This window comes from Mytilus californianus, unplaced genomic scaffold (genome assembly GCF_021869535.1).
Source record: "Mytilus californianus isolate M0D057914Y unplaced genomic scaffold, xbMytCali1.0.p SCAF_5, whole genome shotgun sequence".
In the NCBI taxonomy this organism is placed as follows: Eukaryota; Metazoa; Mollusca; class Bivalvia; order Mytilida; family Mytilidae; genus Mytilus; species Mytilus californianus.
Genome location: NW_026262701.1, coordinates 49,773,301 through 49,790,889, shown reverse-complemented (window position 1 = coordinate 49,790,889; position 17,589 = coordinate 49,773,301). Strand labels below are relative to the sequence as shown.

Here is a 17,589-nt window from a genome sequence, read left to right as displayed (position 1 = left end):
TAAGCTAAAAATAGGTCAAGCACAATACATTTTAAACAGAAATTTGCTGCACACTACAACTATTTTTGAAGGAATAAAATACAAAATTGAAGGAAACTTGTTGTTTCAGGAACCAAAGGAATGGCTGTATCATTTCAGTTGACTTGAGGAATGGGGAAACAGAATAAAGTCCCTCATTTGCCTAGTGGAAGGGGAAAAGAATTAACTATGTCCCTAAGTTGACTTGAGGAAGGAGAAGATGATTCAACTATGTCCCTCAGTTGCCTTGAGATAGGGGAAGAAGAATTAACTATGTCCCTAAGTTGCCTTGAGATAGGGGAAGAAGAATTAACTATGTCCCTAAGTTGACTTGAGGAAGGAGAAGAAGATTCAACTATGTCCCTCAGTTGCCTTGAGATAGGGGAAGAAGAATTAACTATGTCCCTAAGTTGACTTGAGGAAGGAGAAGAAGAATTAACTGTCCCTCAGTTGCCTTGAGGAAGGTTGAAAAATAATTAACTATGTCCCTCAGTTGCCTTGAGATAGGGGAAGAAGAATTAACTATGTCCCTAAGTTGCCTTGAGATAGGGGAAGAAGAATTAACTATGTCCCTAAGTTGCCTTGAGATAGGGGAAAAAGAATTAACTATGTCCCTCAGTTGCTTTGAGGAAGGAAGAGAAGAATTACTGTAAATTCAGAAATTATTGCGTGCATTTATTATTGCGATTTTTGAAGAATGGACAAAAATGCTAGATTAATTATTGCGATTGCACGAAAATCTGTATACAGATACATGTATCAGATATCAGAATGTGAGTTCTTATTATTGAGATATTCACCCAGTCGCATTATTCGCATTAATAAAAACCTCGCAATAATTTCTGAATTTACAGTAACTATGTTACTCAGTTGCCTCCAGGCAGGAGAAGACTAAATATTCCCTCAGTTGCCTATAAGAAGGGGGAAAAGATTTAACTATGTCCTTCAGTTGGCTTGAAAAAGGTGGAAAAACAGATTTAACCATGTCCCTCGGCTGCCTTGAGGAATGGGGGAAAAAATTAAATATGTCCCTCAGATGCTTTGAGGAAGGGAGAAAAGATCTAACTATGTCCCTCAGTTGCCTCGTGGAACCAGGAAAAGATTTAACTATGTCCCTCAGTTACCTTGAGGAAGGTGGAAAAAGAATCAACTTTGTCCTTTAGTTGCCTTGAAGAAGGGAGAAAAAAATAATTATGTTCCTCAGTTGCCCTGAGGAAGGAGAAAAACAGTTTGCTATGTCCCTCAGTTGCCTTGAGAGAGGAAGAAAAAAAAATAAACTTAATAATGTCCCTCAGTTGCCTTGAGAAATGATGAATAAAATTAAATACTGTCCCTCAGTTGCTTTGAGAAAGGGAGAAAAGAATTAGCTACTGTGAAAGTACTTTTATTCGTGGGGTACCAATTTTCATGGTTTTCATGGTTGGCTGTAACAACGAATTTAAGTGTCCAACGAAATATAACAACTGTTGTCCAATTCCAGACATGGATAGATCTCCATGTAGGTTTGACTACATGGATAGGGACATATAATATATCGAATATCAGTCAACGCAATATGAACAATATATACTTCTTCAGACCAGATTCTACCCATTTAATCTTTTAAAAACTTAAGCTGTACAACTATTAACTTTTTAATTCTCATGAAAAATAAGTTTTGATTGATAAAAATCAGATGTCCGGTTTTGATATGCGGTGATAAAGTGTTCATTTTATTTTTTCATAATTCTCATCCGAAAAAAAAAAAAATTTCATTTTAGGCTTGCTTTTTTAATTCATAAGAATTCATTCTACAATTCAAAGTACATTTGTTGCATATTCTTATGTAACCGTTTTCATAAAGTGACATGTTTATGGCATAAATTAACACCTTTGATGAATGTAAATCTGTTGATCATTCGATCGTGTGTTAATTAGTGTAATCACTTCGGACTACAGTGTGCAACAATTAAAATGTTCACTTTGCAATTTCCTTCAATTGAGATCATTTGTAAGCATAGATGAATCAGCTAAATTTCGAAAGCAATTTTTTTATTGAAAATATTATGAATGTTGTTAGCAATGAAAGACGTACAAGTGATTGAAAATGAACACCTTTTTTAGCCATGTCCAACAAATCGTTATAAATATATGATTAATTTCACAAATATTCGTTTCAGAAGTCTTCAAGTTCTTGACTTGATTTTTTTTCTCAGAAAACTCAAATCCACGAATTTCAAAAGCCACGAACATGTAACTTTTGCTCAAACCAGGAAAAATTGATACCCACGAATAAAAGTACTATCACAGTATGCCTTGAAGTTGCATTGAAGAAGTGGGAAAAAAGAAGTCATTGAAAGATTATTTCCAGTATTTTGTTCTCATTAAATGCTGAAAAATTTTCAAAATGTGTGCTTTATTTGTCAAGAATTTTGCTATTTATTTTGTTGGATTGCAGTATCAACCATGTCAACAGATTTAACTATAAAACTGCATATTAATTTTTTTGTTTATTTATCAAATTGGCTTCATCCTAAGGATTTTGAGACATTTACATATTTGATGACTAAATGTACCAAGAAATGCATCACTTTTTGATGTATATGCCCTGATCTTATATCTTTATACTGGGAGTTATTATATACAACATAAATGCAGGTGTTAGAAGTATCATCTTTGTAATGTCATATCTGTCAACTGACTCGGATCCTGCGGGTGTGACCCGAGATTTTCACAATTCTGTGGGGCCAACCGGAACACCCGCCGGGTGACCAAATAACCCGGGAATTAACGGAAAATAACCCGTTTTCACTCGGATTCCTTAGCTTCAGACTGATTAGATATAAATTGAATTCAATGAAATACCGGCAAATTCGTAATTCTTCCTGGACAAGAAGTTCAACTAGCTGTGTAAACTCAGCTCAATTGACCCATTTCAGTGCATGGCTTCACTTGACAGCTTTGGTGTCAAACACACTGTTAATTAACACCAATTACCTTAGCTTTAGGTCGTAAATAATTTGTGTATTTCAAAGTTGTTTTAAAAACAATTTGAGTTACTTCCCTTTTTTTGTCAATTTACAATATACTCCTTAAACTTATGGTTTTTTTTTGTAAAAAGATTAAATCTAAAATGAATTGAATGCACAAACATATCAGAATAATACTTTTACTTATTGTTCTACCTTAGAAAAAAATAAAAATTTTGAAAATTACTTTTTTCATCTATACCTCCTTTAATTGTTTAACTTTATTTTATAATACTCTAATATCATCATATGATATGTCCTATTGTCTTTAAAGCTGCACATATCTATGTTAAGAAAACACAAATTGGCACATTTATGTCATGGAATGAATATGAACAGGAATTAAGGCAATGTGGCACAAATCTATCAATGGCTTCTACATGCAATGTAATAATAATATGTACAATTTTAAATTACTTAACCATGTGGACTTTTTTTGGAAACTTTTATATAAACTATAAGAAAAATGTCCCCTAAATACTGAAATTCAGCTCAAAAAAGTTTGTACACATTATGACCTGAGATTTCATTCTTCTATGCAGGTCATCACCTGCATTTTCATTGTCATAGGTTGACAGGTATGGTAATGTTTAATGCCTTCAAAACATTCACTACAGACTTGACAAAAATATTTCTGTCTGCTATTGCAGAGAATTGATCAGTTGTCTAGTTAAATATTTCAAAATAAAAATCTGTATCAGAAAAATATCCTACATGTTACTTTTTACTATTTACTTTATTTTAAACCCCAAAAAACAACTAAAACTGTAGTCTGATTTGAAGTCAGCCCACTGATTGATTGATTGGTGTTTAACACCACTTTCAACACTATTGTGTTATTTTGTGGCGGTCAGTTTTTATATGTGAAGGAAGACAGAGTGCCTGGAGAGAACCACAGACCTTCTGCAGGAAAACTGACAATCCTAGTCAATTAAGATTGGAGTCAAGTGCGTGCACCTGCCCATTCGGGATTCAAACTCACAACCTCAGTGTTGACTGGCTAGTGATACAGTAGTTTGACTACTTAGACCACTTGGCCACCGAGGCCCCAAGTCAGCCCACATAGAAATTGTACTAGTTCCCTAATAATCTAAAAAAAAAAAATTGATAAGGAAGATTTCAAAGAAAACAAGTGAAAATTTCAGTATAAAATATATTATCAGTTTATATCAAGTAGCAATGTCATTTCAAGTAAATGCGGATAGTCATTAGAAATTGACAAAAAAATATTTCTTTATAAAGTGTTGCTATTTTCCATTTTCCACATTGTTTTCCTAACACTGCTAAATAACATAAAAAATCCAACTTTTTGGTTTCAGTTTACAAAGTTTTAATTTCCTTCAATCTTTCCATTGTTTAAAACACTTGCACTTATCATCTACCTCAGGAACCTTTTTCTTTCTCACCAATACCCCTTTTGAACATTATATATAGGTTTAAATACACGGAATAGCAATAGAGAGTTATGATATTGCATATCTAATTGCATTATCATTTCACTATCAGGACACAAACAATTAAGCATCTCCGTGAATGGAAGTAGAGACTTGTTGCAACTTCCAAAGAGTTAAAAAAAAGACATATTCTTGTGCACATTAACTCCAAAGTTATTGTGAAACTGCCTATTCTAGAGGTGGCGTGAATCAGATGTGGATACTAAAAAATTCCAAACATCTTTTAGAGTACATACAATCTAAGACTCTCTCATCTTGCAATAGTATTAAAAAATTTGACTTTTCTACACTTTACACAAGTATTCCCCATTCCAAACTAAAAGACAAATTGAAAGAGTTGGTATTACTTTGTTTCATTAAAAAGAATGGCGAACGTAGATATAAGTATCTTGTCTTGGGGAGGGATAAATCCTACTTTGTAAAGAATCACTCTGATTCAAACAAAAAATTCTCTGAAACTGACATTATCAAGATGCTTGATTTCTTGATTGACAACACATTTGTTACATTTGGAGAACGTGTTTTTCAACAGACTGTCGGAATTCCAATGGGAACCAATTGTGTCCCTCTTCTTGCCGACTTGTTTCTTTATTATTATGAGGCTGACTTCATACAGGAACTTCTTAGGAAGAAAGATAAGAAGTTAGCAATATCCTTTAACTCTACGTTCCGCTATATAGATGATGTTCTCTCACTAAATAATACACAATTTGGTGACTATGTTGAACGAATCTATCCCATCGAACTAGAGATAAAGGATACTACAGATACAGTTAAGTCTGCCTCATATCTTGACTTACATCTAGAAATTGACAATGAGGGTTGGTTGAAAACAAAACTTTATGACGAAAGAGATGATTTCAGCTTCCCAATTGTGAACTTTCCATTTCTATGTAGCAACATTCCAGCAGCGCCTGCATACGGAGTATATATCTCCCAATTGATACGATATTCCAGGGCTTGTGTTTCCTATCATGATTTCCTTGATAGAGGATTGCTGCTCACAAGGAAGCTATTAAACCAAGAGTTCCAAATGGTGAAGTTGAAATCATCCCTTCGTAAATTTTATGGACGCCATCACGAGTTGGTTGACCGTTATGGAATAACTGTTACACAGATGATATCGGATATGTTCCTTATGTCGTAACTACAATACCCTTCCCTTTTCACGAATGTGACTTACTGAATTAGACTGTTTACCGGATTTGTAATAACATAAGCAACACGACGGGTGCCACATGTGGAGCAGGATCTGCTTACCCTTCCGGAGCACCTGAGATCACCCCAAGTTTTTGGTGGGGTTTGTGATGCTTAGTCTTTAGTTTTCCATGTTGTGTCATCTGTACTATTATTTGTCTGTTTGTCTTTTTATTTTTGGCCATGGCGTTGTCAGTTTGTTTTCGATGTATGAGTTTGACTATCCCTCTGGTATCTTTCGTCCCTCTTTTTTAACATGTTATGGTGAAATATGAAAATAAGCTGTTGATAGACTTTATTTTATTTTGATTGTATAATGCAAATGTTGAAACTAAAATGGCAATACCTAACATGTAAACTTTGCAAAACATTCAAAGTCAATGAACCATGATGAGATGCAGGGCCATATAATCTCCATAGACATGAGATATACAAATGTTTGTACAACTAAATACCATTACCTACCACCAGTGGTTCCCCTTGAACTGACTTAATCACACAAACTAATACATTGTTTAAACTGATACAGGAAACAGCAAGCCTTAGTCTCACTTTTTCAATTTCATCAGGGCAAGACAAAAATTAAGTCAAAATCGTCAAATAAAGGGAAATAACTCACAAGAAATAATCCACAGATTTTGAACATATGACCATTATTGTAGAGATGACAGATATCAAGTGATGGCAATAGTTAGCATGGCCCTTTTGTCCAGGACGGCTAAAAACTATCAATATATTAATTACCTTTTCCAATTACAGGTGATGTTGGAGGAATTGGTGGTAGGGTTGGTGCAGCAACTAAAATGAAGAAAGAATATTGTCAGAGCTTATGCCATACAATGCATTCGAATATTTACTTATAGCTTATGAATAACTAACTTTTAAATTATGACTAGCAATAAACTGTTTGGAATTAATGTTGTGTTGATTATCTTGAGTCTTTTAAATGCATGTACAAGTTTTCTCTGTTCATGATGATTAAGATCTTGATAAATTAAAAACACTTTTATTGAAGACCATATGCTTATCTTCAGATATCTTGTGATTTTTTGGGCAGTTGGCCTGCTGTCTCATTGCTATATACTAAACATATCAAATCTTATTGGAAAAAATTTGAGCCATTAGAATCAAATAAAATAAAAGAAGAATGTATCTGAGTACACGAATGCCCCTGCTCAAGCTTTGCAATTTACCAAGTTAAAAAGGAGCATAACTCTAAAACGGTTAATGACTCAAAACCCAAATTCAAACTCTGTCTGCATCTTGTAGTTCTTAGATTTGTGTAGGAGTTTTATAAAATTTGGATGAGACAAACTTAAATTGGAATGCAGAAACGAAAAAAAAATGCAATTTTCAAGTTATAAAGAGGCACAACTCTAGAACAGTAAATGACTCACTGCCCAAATTCACACTGCCTGCTAGTTTTGGTTCTTAGCATTGTGTACGAGTTTCATAAAATTTGCATGAGTCAAACTTAATATAAAGTGTGAAAACAAAAATGTGATGGATGGAAAGGACAGACAGAAGGAATAGATGGATGGAAGGAAAGACAAACGGTCAAGGGTAGCACTCAATGCCCTCGTTGCCATAAAATTCCAACAGCAGAAGTCAATGTTAATATGATGCTTTCATTTCTTAATTCTTTAAAACATTCTGTTGACTTACAAAGATTTATCTCCCTTAATGGTAAGTACCCACTTAAATGTTGTGCAAGGACTAACATTTTATCTTGAGAGGAGAAATGTCATATCCCACTTAAAAATAAGTTAAAATAGCATTTACCAACCTGACTTTCTACAAATAAAGCCTTGTTTGACATCACATCCTTGATCTTCCCATTGTCCTAACTTAGTATCCATAGAAACACAGTCTTCACCATTATCAAGACCATCAGGCTGATCTACATGAAATCAAACTATTTTTTAAGATTATAAAATTATCGAAGCAACATCAAAATAATTTTTCTATTCATCTTATTTTGCTGATTTGGTACAAGATCTAGTATAAAAAGTGTAGGTGTGGCAAGGGCTCATTTTGGCCCCAATTATTAAGTCCATTATTTCAAGATGAAATGTTCCAAATTGATTCATATACATGTGAGAAGGTGAAACATAATGGTTTATACGGAGCTTTTCTTTATCCGTAACACAAAAATTAAGTCACTCTTTGTGAAAGTTGACATAATCTTCTAGATTTTAACTCCAGTTAGACCTAAGAAACATAGATAGCCTGGCTTGAAAAACTAAATTTTTGACTCAAAATAATTCATTTGTATTAGCCATCTTAATGATAAAATATATTTTTTATCGAGGCAGGCACAAAAAGTTTCTTGTCCCAAAAATTGGAATGTTTTTTTTTGTGTCTGGTGGAAAATTAAAATTCATGCTAATATTTTTACATCATAAAAAGACGTACATATGAGGTCATTGTTAAAACAGTTTTAAGGTAGATAGGGTGTCTTCCTCCATCTTCGATTTTGAAATACCAGAAAATAATCGGTCAAGACCTTTAATAATATGTGAAAATTTTGAGAGTAGTGGGTAATTCATGTGTAAGAATTTTCATTTTAATATAGAAAATGACATGTTTTATTATATTTATGGTTGTATTTTACAAAAAACAGAATACTTTTGTTTGATTTAATTTTTTCCAACTTTGCCACATAAGGGGGGGCAACTCAAATGTAAGGGCAGATAATTCAGATAAAGTTACTTTTACAATAGAATGTGTGAGAATTTATCTATTTTATTATGTAGCAAGAAAACGGGGCTGTTGACCCCATTTTTTCTTTTTCTTATATGAAAGTATAACATTAGAGATATCTTCTCATATTTTATCTCAAAATTCTATGCTGTAGTTTTCGTTTTATGGCAGAAAATTGTGTTTTCCATGCATAATCTATACAAAATCTGTCAATTTTGCACAATCTGTAGCATGTAAATAAGCCCTGTGACCCATTCTTTTCATTATTTTTTTCAAAAAAGCATGATATAAACTACATTTTGGCAAATTATTAAAAAATTCTACGGATTATAATTTAGACACCCCATCTACCAAAGTACCAGTTATTTCAAACATAACTAGAGCCTCTAAAGAGCCTGTGTGGCTCAGCTAGATCTATGTACATCTTCAACAATGGATACCTTCAAACATTGTATACGAGAATAGAAATGACAAAAATCTTTTTTGTTCATCTTGCATTGCTGATCCTTTCTTCTGTTTACAGTTTCTCTCCATCTTCTTTATTTTTTGTCCAAAACACAAAAGGGTTTAAAAAAAAAAGCCATTTCAGGGTAATAACTCTTATACAGAGTTCACCAAGATTTTTTTAGATTTTGTCTTGATCACTTTTGTAATTAAATGGTCAATCTTTAATAGTTTGCCAAATAATAGGCAAAAAATGCATAAATTTCCTAAAAAGAAAAAGCATGATAAAGAGCTAGAACTCCAATAAGGGACTTATTTCTGGATCATTCTCTAAAGTGTTTGGCTATAAATTATAGTTTTCAAGATAAAAGGCAAAAACACTAAAAATTGGAAAAAATTGTCAATAAAGTTTAACAATTTGATTTTGGTGGTAACACGTCTTCCAAGCAGCTGAAAGTTTTTTGTCTATCAGCTCTGATAGACATAAATTTGTCATGTGACCATGATGTCATCAACGTTTTTCATGATTTACTCCTTAAAATGGAATTTAGAATTAAATTATAAGGAATGACTGCAACATGTTTTCTGTCTTTTCGAAACAACCCAAAAAATGTGATGCACACTTTTAAATAACCTGCTATGCGGGTTATTCAGTGTGCACCACATTTTTGATGTTATTTCTTCTTAGACAGAAAAAAATATAACAGTCATTCCTTAAATAACTCCAAAAAGGAGTCGACAGACGATTTTGGCCATAAGACTTATTGTAGATCATGTCTTTCTGATCATATTGTACTTTTAAAGTTTCTATTTCATAAATGGGCAATAACTCCAATAAGGAGAAGTCTTGACGATTTGGACATGTTGAATTATTTGTCAATCTTGTCTTGTTGATCATTTTTGTATTTAAAGTTTTTCTATACCTATTACATTTTTAAGATATTAGGCACAATTGAACAAAAAAAAATAAATAAATGGGGAATGTGTCCATGGGACACAGATGATGCCCCCTCTTGCATATCATATAAAAATATAAAGGGACATAACTGAAGAACGGTAAAAGTGACGCTACCCAAATTTGTACTTGATCTGAGTTTTGTGGTAATAAGTATTGTGTATAAGTTTCATAACATTGGGTTGAGGCAAACTAAAGTTAGAGAACGGAAACGAAAAATTCAGCAATTTTTCCATTTGTAAAGGGCATAACCCTAGAACAGTTAAAGTGACACCACCAAAATTCAAACTTGATCTGTATTCTATGGTAATAAGCATTGTGCATTGTGTATAAGTTTCATAACAGTGGGTTGAGGCAAACTAAAGTTAGAGAACAGAAACAAACTAGAGGCTCTCAAGATTTCAGGGCAGATAAATCTAAATCTGATGAACATTTTTGCCACCTGTCAGTTTGCTCTAAATGCTTTAGTTTCAGAGATATAAACCAACTAGAGGCTCTCAAGAGCCTGTGTCGCTCACCTGACTCTACTTTGGTTTTAAAAATCATGTAAAGATAGATAAAAATCATAACAGATACCCAAATAATAATGATTGAGGCCAAATTTGGATTAATATTGGTCCCGTTATTTAATAAAATATCCTGGTGGCCATCTTGAACAGTAAATCAGCAACAAAGTAGCAACACATGGTCAGCACCTCATAAGGAACATTCATGCCATGTTTGGTTTCATTCCATTCAGTGGTACTCTAAAAGAAGACATTTGTATGTATTTCCCATAGGGTCCTATGTTCAACTAAGCCCCCCCCCCCCCTAGCGGCCATCTTGGAGGATGGATCAGCTGCAAAGTAACAAACCTTGGTCAGCACCTCATAAGGAACATTCATGCCATGTTTGGTTACATTCCATTCAGTGGTTCTCTAAAAGAAGACATTTTTATGTATTTCCCGTAGGGTCCTATGTTAAACAAAGTCACCCACTGGCGGCCATCTTGGATGATGGATCGGCTGCAAAGTAACAACACTTGGTCAGCACCTTATAAGGAACATTCATGCCATGTTTTGTTTCATTCCATTCAGTGGTTCTCTAAAAGAAGACATTTGTATGTATTTCCCATAGGGTCCTATGTTAAACTAAGTCCCCTGCTGTCGGCCATCTTGGATGATGGACCGACTGCAAAGTAACAACATTTGGTCAGCACCTCATAAGGAACATTCATGCCATGTTTGGTTTCATTCCATTCAGTGGTTCTCTAAAAGAAGACATTTGTATGTATTTCCCATAGGGTCCTATGTTAAACTAAGTCCCCCGCTGGCGGCCATCTTGGATGATGGATCGGCTACAAAGAAACAACACTTGGTCAACACCTCATAAGGAACATTCATGCCATGTTTGGTTCCATTCCATTCAGTGGTTCTCTAAAAGAAGACATTTTTATGTATTTCCCGTAGGGTCCTATGTTAAACAAAGTCACCCACTGGCGGCCATCTTGGATGATGGATCGGCTGCAAAGTAACAACACTTGGTCAGCACCTTATAAGGAACATTCATGCCATGTTTTGTTTCATTCCATTCAGTGGTTCTCTAAAAGAAGACATTTGTATGTATTTCCCATAGGGTCCTATGTTAAACTAAGTCCCCTGCTGTCGGCCATCTTGGATGATGGACCGACTGCAAAGTAACAACATTTGGTCAGCACCTCATAAGGAACATTCATGCCATGTTTGGTTTCATTCCATTCAGTGGTTCTCTAAAAGAAGACATTTGTATGTATTTCCCGTAGGGTCCTATGTTAAACTAAGTTCCCTGCTGGCGGCCATCTTGGATGATGGATCGGCTACAAAGTAACAACACTTGGTCAGCATGTCATAAGGAACATTCATGCCATGTTTGGTTTCATTCCATTCAGTGGCTCTCTTAAAGAAGACATTTGTATGTATTTCCCATAGGGTCCTATGTTAAACTAAGTCCCCCGCTGGGGGCCATCTTGGATGATGGACTGACTGCAAAGTAACAACACTTGGTCAGCATCTCATAAGGAACATTCATGCCATGTTTGGTTCCATTCCATTTATTGGTTCTCTAAAAGAAGACATTTTTATGTATTTCCCATAGGGTCCTATGTTAAACTAAGTCCCCCACTAGCGGCCATCTTGGATGATGGATCGGCTACAAAGTAACAACACTTGGTCAGCACCTCATAAGGAACATTCATGCCATGTTTGGTTTCATTCCATTCAGTGGTTCTCTAAAAGAAGACATTTGTATGTATTTCCCATAGGGTCATATGTTAAACTAAGTTCCCCGCTGGCGGCCATCTTGGATGATCGATCGGCTACAAAGTAACAACACTTGGTCAGCACCTTATAAGGAACATTCATGCCATGTTTGGTTTCATTCCATTCAGTGGTTCTCTAAAAGAAGTCATTTGTATGCATTTCCCATAGGGTCCTATGTTAAACTAAGTTCCCCGCTGGGGGCCATCTTGGATGATCGATCAGCTACAAAGTAACAACACTTGGTCAGCACCTCATAAGAAACATTCATGCCATGTTTGGTTTCATTCCATTCAGTGGTTCTCTAAAAGAAGACATTTTTATGTATTTCCCGTAGGGTCCTATGTTAAACAAAGTCACCCACTGGCGGCCATCTTGGATGATGGATCGGCTGCAAAGTAACAACACTTGGTCAGCACCTTATAAGGAACATTCATGCCATGTTTTGTTTCATTCCATTCAGTGGTTCTCTAAAAGAAGACATTTGTATGTATTTCCCATAGGGTCCTATGTTAAACTAAGTCCCCTGCTGTCGGCCATCTTGGATGATGGACCGACTGCAAAGTAACAACATTTGGTCAGCACCTCATAAGGAACATTCATGCCATGTTTGGTTTCATTCCATTCAGTGGTTCTCTAAAAGAAGACATTTGTATGTATTTCCCATAGGGTCCTATGTTAAACTAAGTTCCCCGCTGGCGGCCATCTTGGATGATGGATCAGCTACAAAGTAACAACACATGGTCAGCACCTCATAAGGAACATTCATGCCATGTTTGGTTTCATTCCATTCAGTGGTTCTCTAAAAGAAGTCATTTGTATGCATTTCCCATAGGGTCCTATGTTAAACTAAGTTCCCCGCTGGCGGCCATCTTGGATGATGGATCGGCTACAAAGTAACAACACTTGGTCAGCACCTCATAAGAAACATTCATGCCATGTTTGGTTTCATTCCATTCAGTGGTTCTCTAGAAGAAGTTCAAAATGTAAAAAGTTTACGCCGACGACGGACGACGCCGGACGACGGACGACGGACGCCAAGTGATGAGAAAAGCTCACTTGGCCCTTCGGGCCAGGTGAGCTAAAAACTGCATTTGACCCCTATGTTCTATTTTTAACCATGTCGGTTAGGAACGTATAATGTATTATCAACAAATGATATTTGATTCAGTAATTGTTGATCGCAAGCTTATTAACTTTCGAGTTTGCTGCCAAGGTTTACCGGATTGTGACATTGATAATCAATCAACAAAGAGCACATGGAGCAAGTGACAAATAAGTGGATTAACTGTTATCCATGTTAGTTGGCAGGAGGGGGCATGGGACACATTTTTTAAGCTAGTTACCCCAATGATGATTGTGGACAAGTTTAGGTAAATTTGGCCCAGTACTTTCAAAGGAGAAGATTTTTTTTAAATTTAACAGATGACGACAGAGGACGAACACCAAGTGATGATAAAAGCTCACTTGGCACTTTGGGCCAAGTGAGAAAAAAGTATCAGCAAACCTTGCATCCAATGTAGAAAGGAGAATGGCGAACCATCAGACCATCTCCAGCCTTCATCTGCTCCCCGACAATTAGCACCTATCCACATTGATCTGAAATTACTACTTAGCAACCGTCCTATCAAAATGAAATGTAATATAACAATTGTATGTATTTAATACTTTCTTAACAAAATATTAATTAGACAAAATATTAATTAGACATAGTCAATGCTATTCTCCTGTTCCCTGTTTCTTCATTGTAGATGTTTTGGTGCAGTACTTGTTGCTCTTTTGTATTTTATGTATTGTTTTGTAGATTGTTGTTTTAATTTTTTGCCGTTGTTTTGTTGGTCTCTATTGGACTAACAAGTTTTGAATCTCTCTTGGGTATCTTCTGCCTTTATTTAATCGCACAACTTATCTGTTGCTAAGAAATTAATATTACACGAAATAACAGTAACTAAGGTATTTTTTTAATGTGTGTGCACAACTTTCAAACGAATTTGAATGCATATGTCAAATAGGAAGTGTGTGTGTGATGGTTCTGAGAATGTATCACATGGTACAGCTTATTTAGATGGAATTTCAAACAAAATAAACAACAGGACAAATATGTGTAAATGTGAGTGACTCTTCTTTATTCCATAAACAGGAAGATGAAGACAAAAGGATGTGAAAATGCATCACATGGTTCAGCATAACATAATAAATAAACCATATATTGTAATCAATTTGATATCAAATATATAAAAAAATATTGTGATAAGTAAAACTTACCAGCGAGGTAAAGCTGTTCATGAGTTGATGTGATACTAACTAGCTTTCCACCCAACATTTGACATTTTGTTCTTGCTTCCATCCAGCTTGATAACCGATTATCAAAATGATAACAAACATCAGGTATAGGTGAATCTTCCCAAAATAACCCACATTTTTCACTCCATGTCTTAGCAGCAGTTGTCGTAACTAAAATTATAAAGAAAAAGAACATGTGTTCATAGGACACCTTGTTGCACTCCCGTTATCACATTTCAACATGAACTGCAAAATCTGGGACAAAACCTTAATTTTGCATATATCTCTAAAGTTCACATCATAATATATATATGGTATATGGTAATTAAACTAACTTAAACCAAAACTGTTACCAATGTACGAATGGGCAGCAAGATTTTGTTTTTCATTGATCTCGTCTTGCTGTTCCTATTTACTGTTTACATTTTTTCTTTACCTACTATAGGTCTGGTCAAAAATGCCAAAAAATGGTACAAATACCCGGTAGTCAATTAAGGACAATAACCCCCATCGGGAGTCGACAGACGATTTCAGAAATATTGACAAATTTCTAGGGTCACAGGGTCACTTTTAAGGGGGTTTAAACTACCAAATGACACCAGCAATAAATAATATAAGTAGTTGACCAACTATTTCCACATTGACTTATGAGTAGATCTTGTTTTGCTTGTTTTTGTTATATAAAATTTCTATTCATCTATTATATTTTTCAAGTTAATATGCAAAATAAAAAATTTTCTTAAAAATTGTCATTTAAGGGCAATAACTTCGAATGGCACTTTAGTACACACCAACTTATTTGTAGCTCTTGTCTTGCTGATTATTTGTGCCTTTTACAGTTTCTCTCTATTACAGTTTTCAAGAAGATAGGCAACTTTGAAAAACAAATTTGGAAAAATTGTCATTAAAGGGCAATAACTACTATAAAAGTCATCTGACAGTTTTTGTGTAAATAAACAGTTGGTAGATCTCTGAACATTTCTGCTCCTGTCAGATTTTCTTCAGTTCAAAATAATAGACAAAACTTGCATCTTACACCTATGCAATATTTCTATTTGGCCCATTAGTTTGCAAAAAAGATTTTTGTCAAAGTAAATGGACAACAGCAACGACATGGGATGACAACGAAGGAGGGAGGATGGACGCCACGTGATGAGAATAGCTCATTTGGGCCTTTTGGTCAGGTGAGCAAAAGTCAAAAAATTGGTGAAAGTCTAAAACCTTACCTGCAATTGTTGTAGCAGTAGTGGGGATGGCTGGTGTAACTGCTCCAGCTAAAACCAAAGAAGAAATATATAATGACGCTCAATATTTTAAAGACTTCTTGTGCTGAATATGGTCCAATGATTTACTCAATCCAAAAATAACTTTTTTTACCATTTTATAAGATAATTTTTTTCCAGTATTCATGTCTATCATGGCATCTGATCTCAAGTTTTACAATAAACCTCAAATTTTTTTTCAAAGTCTTATATTAATTTTCCATGGGTAAATAATTGTACATGTTGTATGTCTAAATTTTTTAATGATATAACATTCTTCTGGTCAAATAAATATTCAAAGAGTTACATACCGCAATATGGTATATCACAATATTCCCATCTTTGGTTTGCATCAGTTGTATAGCACCATGGACCATATGGCTCACCATCTGCGTTACGACAGAAGTTCTTCTGATCAGATAGTAGATCACTATAGCCATGCTTATGAGGGACTTGCAATGACCAAGCCTGGCATGTACGACCTGTGTTAGTTTGACTAATAGTTCCTCTATAAATCTTACCCATCTGATCCGTTCTACACTCTTGGACTATAAAAAAAAAAAAATTTCAGTCACTGCAACTTCTATATTTCAAAGATGTGGGGTTTGAAAGTAAGAGCCGAAACAATTTGTGATGGACAGCCACATTGTACTGTCAAATATATTTGGGAATTCCTGTTATCCTTCATATATCCAACTATGTAGAAGCTTCCAAGAGAGACACCAAGCATTAGCATATACCAAGTTGTAAACAGCAGCAGGTGATAAAAGGATTATTGACAAGCAAGATTGTACCAGTAATTATAATAATGACAAGCACAGATTTGACTTTAAGAAGGAATAAAAAGCATGCATATGTTTCACAGGATATGCAACTGTCATCTTAAGCCAGTTAAGGTATATAAAGCATGAATGGAATTCAACAAGCAATCAGAGTTTTTGACAGAGAGTACTGTTTTCTTTTCAACAATCAATGAACTCTGTCAAATGATAAGGTTCATGCACTAGTAAGGAACATTGAAGAATTCACATTAAACAAGAATGTGTCCATAGTACATGGATGCCCCACTCACACCATCATTTTCTATGTTCAGTGGACCGTGAAATTGGGATCAAAACTCTAATTTGGCATTAAAATTAATAAGAGCATATCACAGGAAACATGTGTACTAAGTTTCAAGTTGATTGGACTTCAACTTCATCAAAAACAACATGACCAAAAACTTTAACCTGAAGCAGGACAGACAGATGGATGGATGGACGGACGGACGCACAGACTGAAAAACATAATGCCCCTAGGTGGGGCATAAAAATATACACCCCATCATTTAAAATTTTTGATAGAGACACTTAGTACAATTACTTAACTTATAGTATCGTGAATGGAACGCCAGAACGGTCTTATTATGCCCATTTTCTTTATACGAGCCTCGTCGGATAGAAATTGATCTGAGGCCAGGCTTAAAAATATTTCAGTTTGCCCTTACCCGACTTATCAGTAAGACACATGGGTATGTAGGTAGGGTTTTTTTTTTTTTTTTTTTTTGTGAAGACAAAAAAACCTCCATTGAATCTTTCTAAACTTCCTGTCAGATAAGATAACTTCAGAATTACATAGTAATGTGCGTCACCTTGATATATAATGACTGGTGTATTGATCATAGCTTTTTCCATTTTTCATCTGCTTCAAAATAACTTGGACAACATTCTGTACTGAAATGTGTTTTAAAAAGATTATATATCTTTTGTTATTCATAACACCAATACAACCTCACACCCCATATTGCCATATTAGGACAAGACACTATTGTAGTTATTTGGCAGTTAAAGCTTGGTAATAATAAATCTTAAGATGCATTTATTTAATATAATCAAGTATAACAAGAATGTGTCCATAGCTAGTACACAGATGCCCCACTCGCACTATCATTTTCTATGTTCAGTGGACCGTGAAATTGGGGTCAAAAATCTAATTTGGCATTAAAATTAGAAA

At 34.9% G+C, this 17,589-nt stretch overlaps 1 protein-coding gene across 1 annotated transcript in view; it reads right to left on the bottom strand.

Moving 5' to 3' along the window:
• The window catches only part of LOC127702022 (macrophage mannose receptor 1-like), a 145,951-nt gene that overhangs the window by 78,339 nt on the left and 50,023 nt on the right, over positions 1-17,589 (bottom strand). Inside the window, exons 15-20 of the mRNA XM_052205998.1 lie at positions 15,909-16,145; positions 15,562-15,609; positions 14,318-14,506; positions 13,560-13,676; positions 7,464-7,577; positions 6,422-6,475 (exon numbers count right to left, since the gene is read on the bottom strand). Of these exons, the coding sequence (XP_052061958.1) occupies positions 6,422-6,475; positions 7,464-7,577; positions 13,560-13,676; positions 14,318-14,506; positions 15,562-15,609; positions 15,909-16,145 (759 nt within the window). The remainder of the gene's footprint in view (positions 1-6,421; positions 6,476-7,463; positions 7,578-13,559; positions 13,677-14,317; positions 14,507-15,561; positions 15,610-15,908; positions 16,146-17,589) is intronic.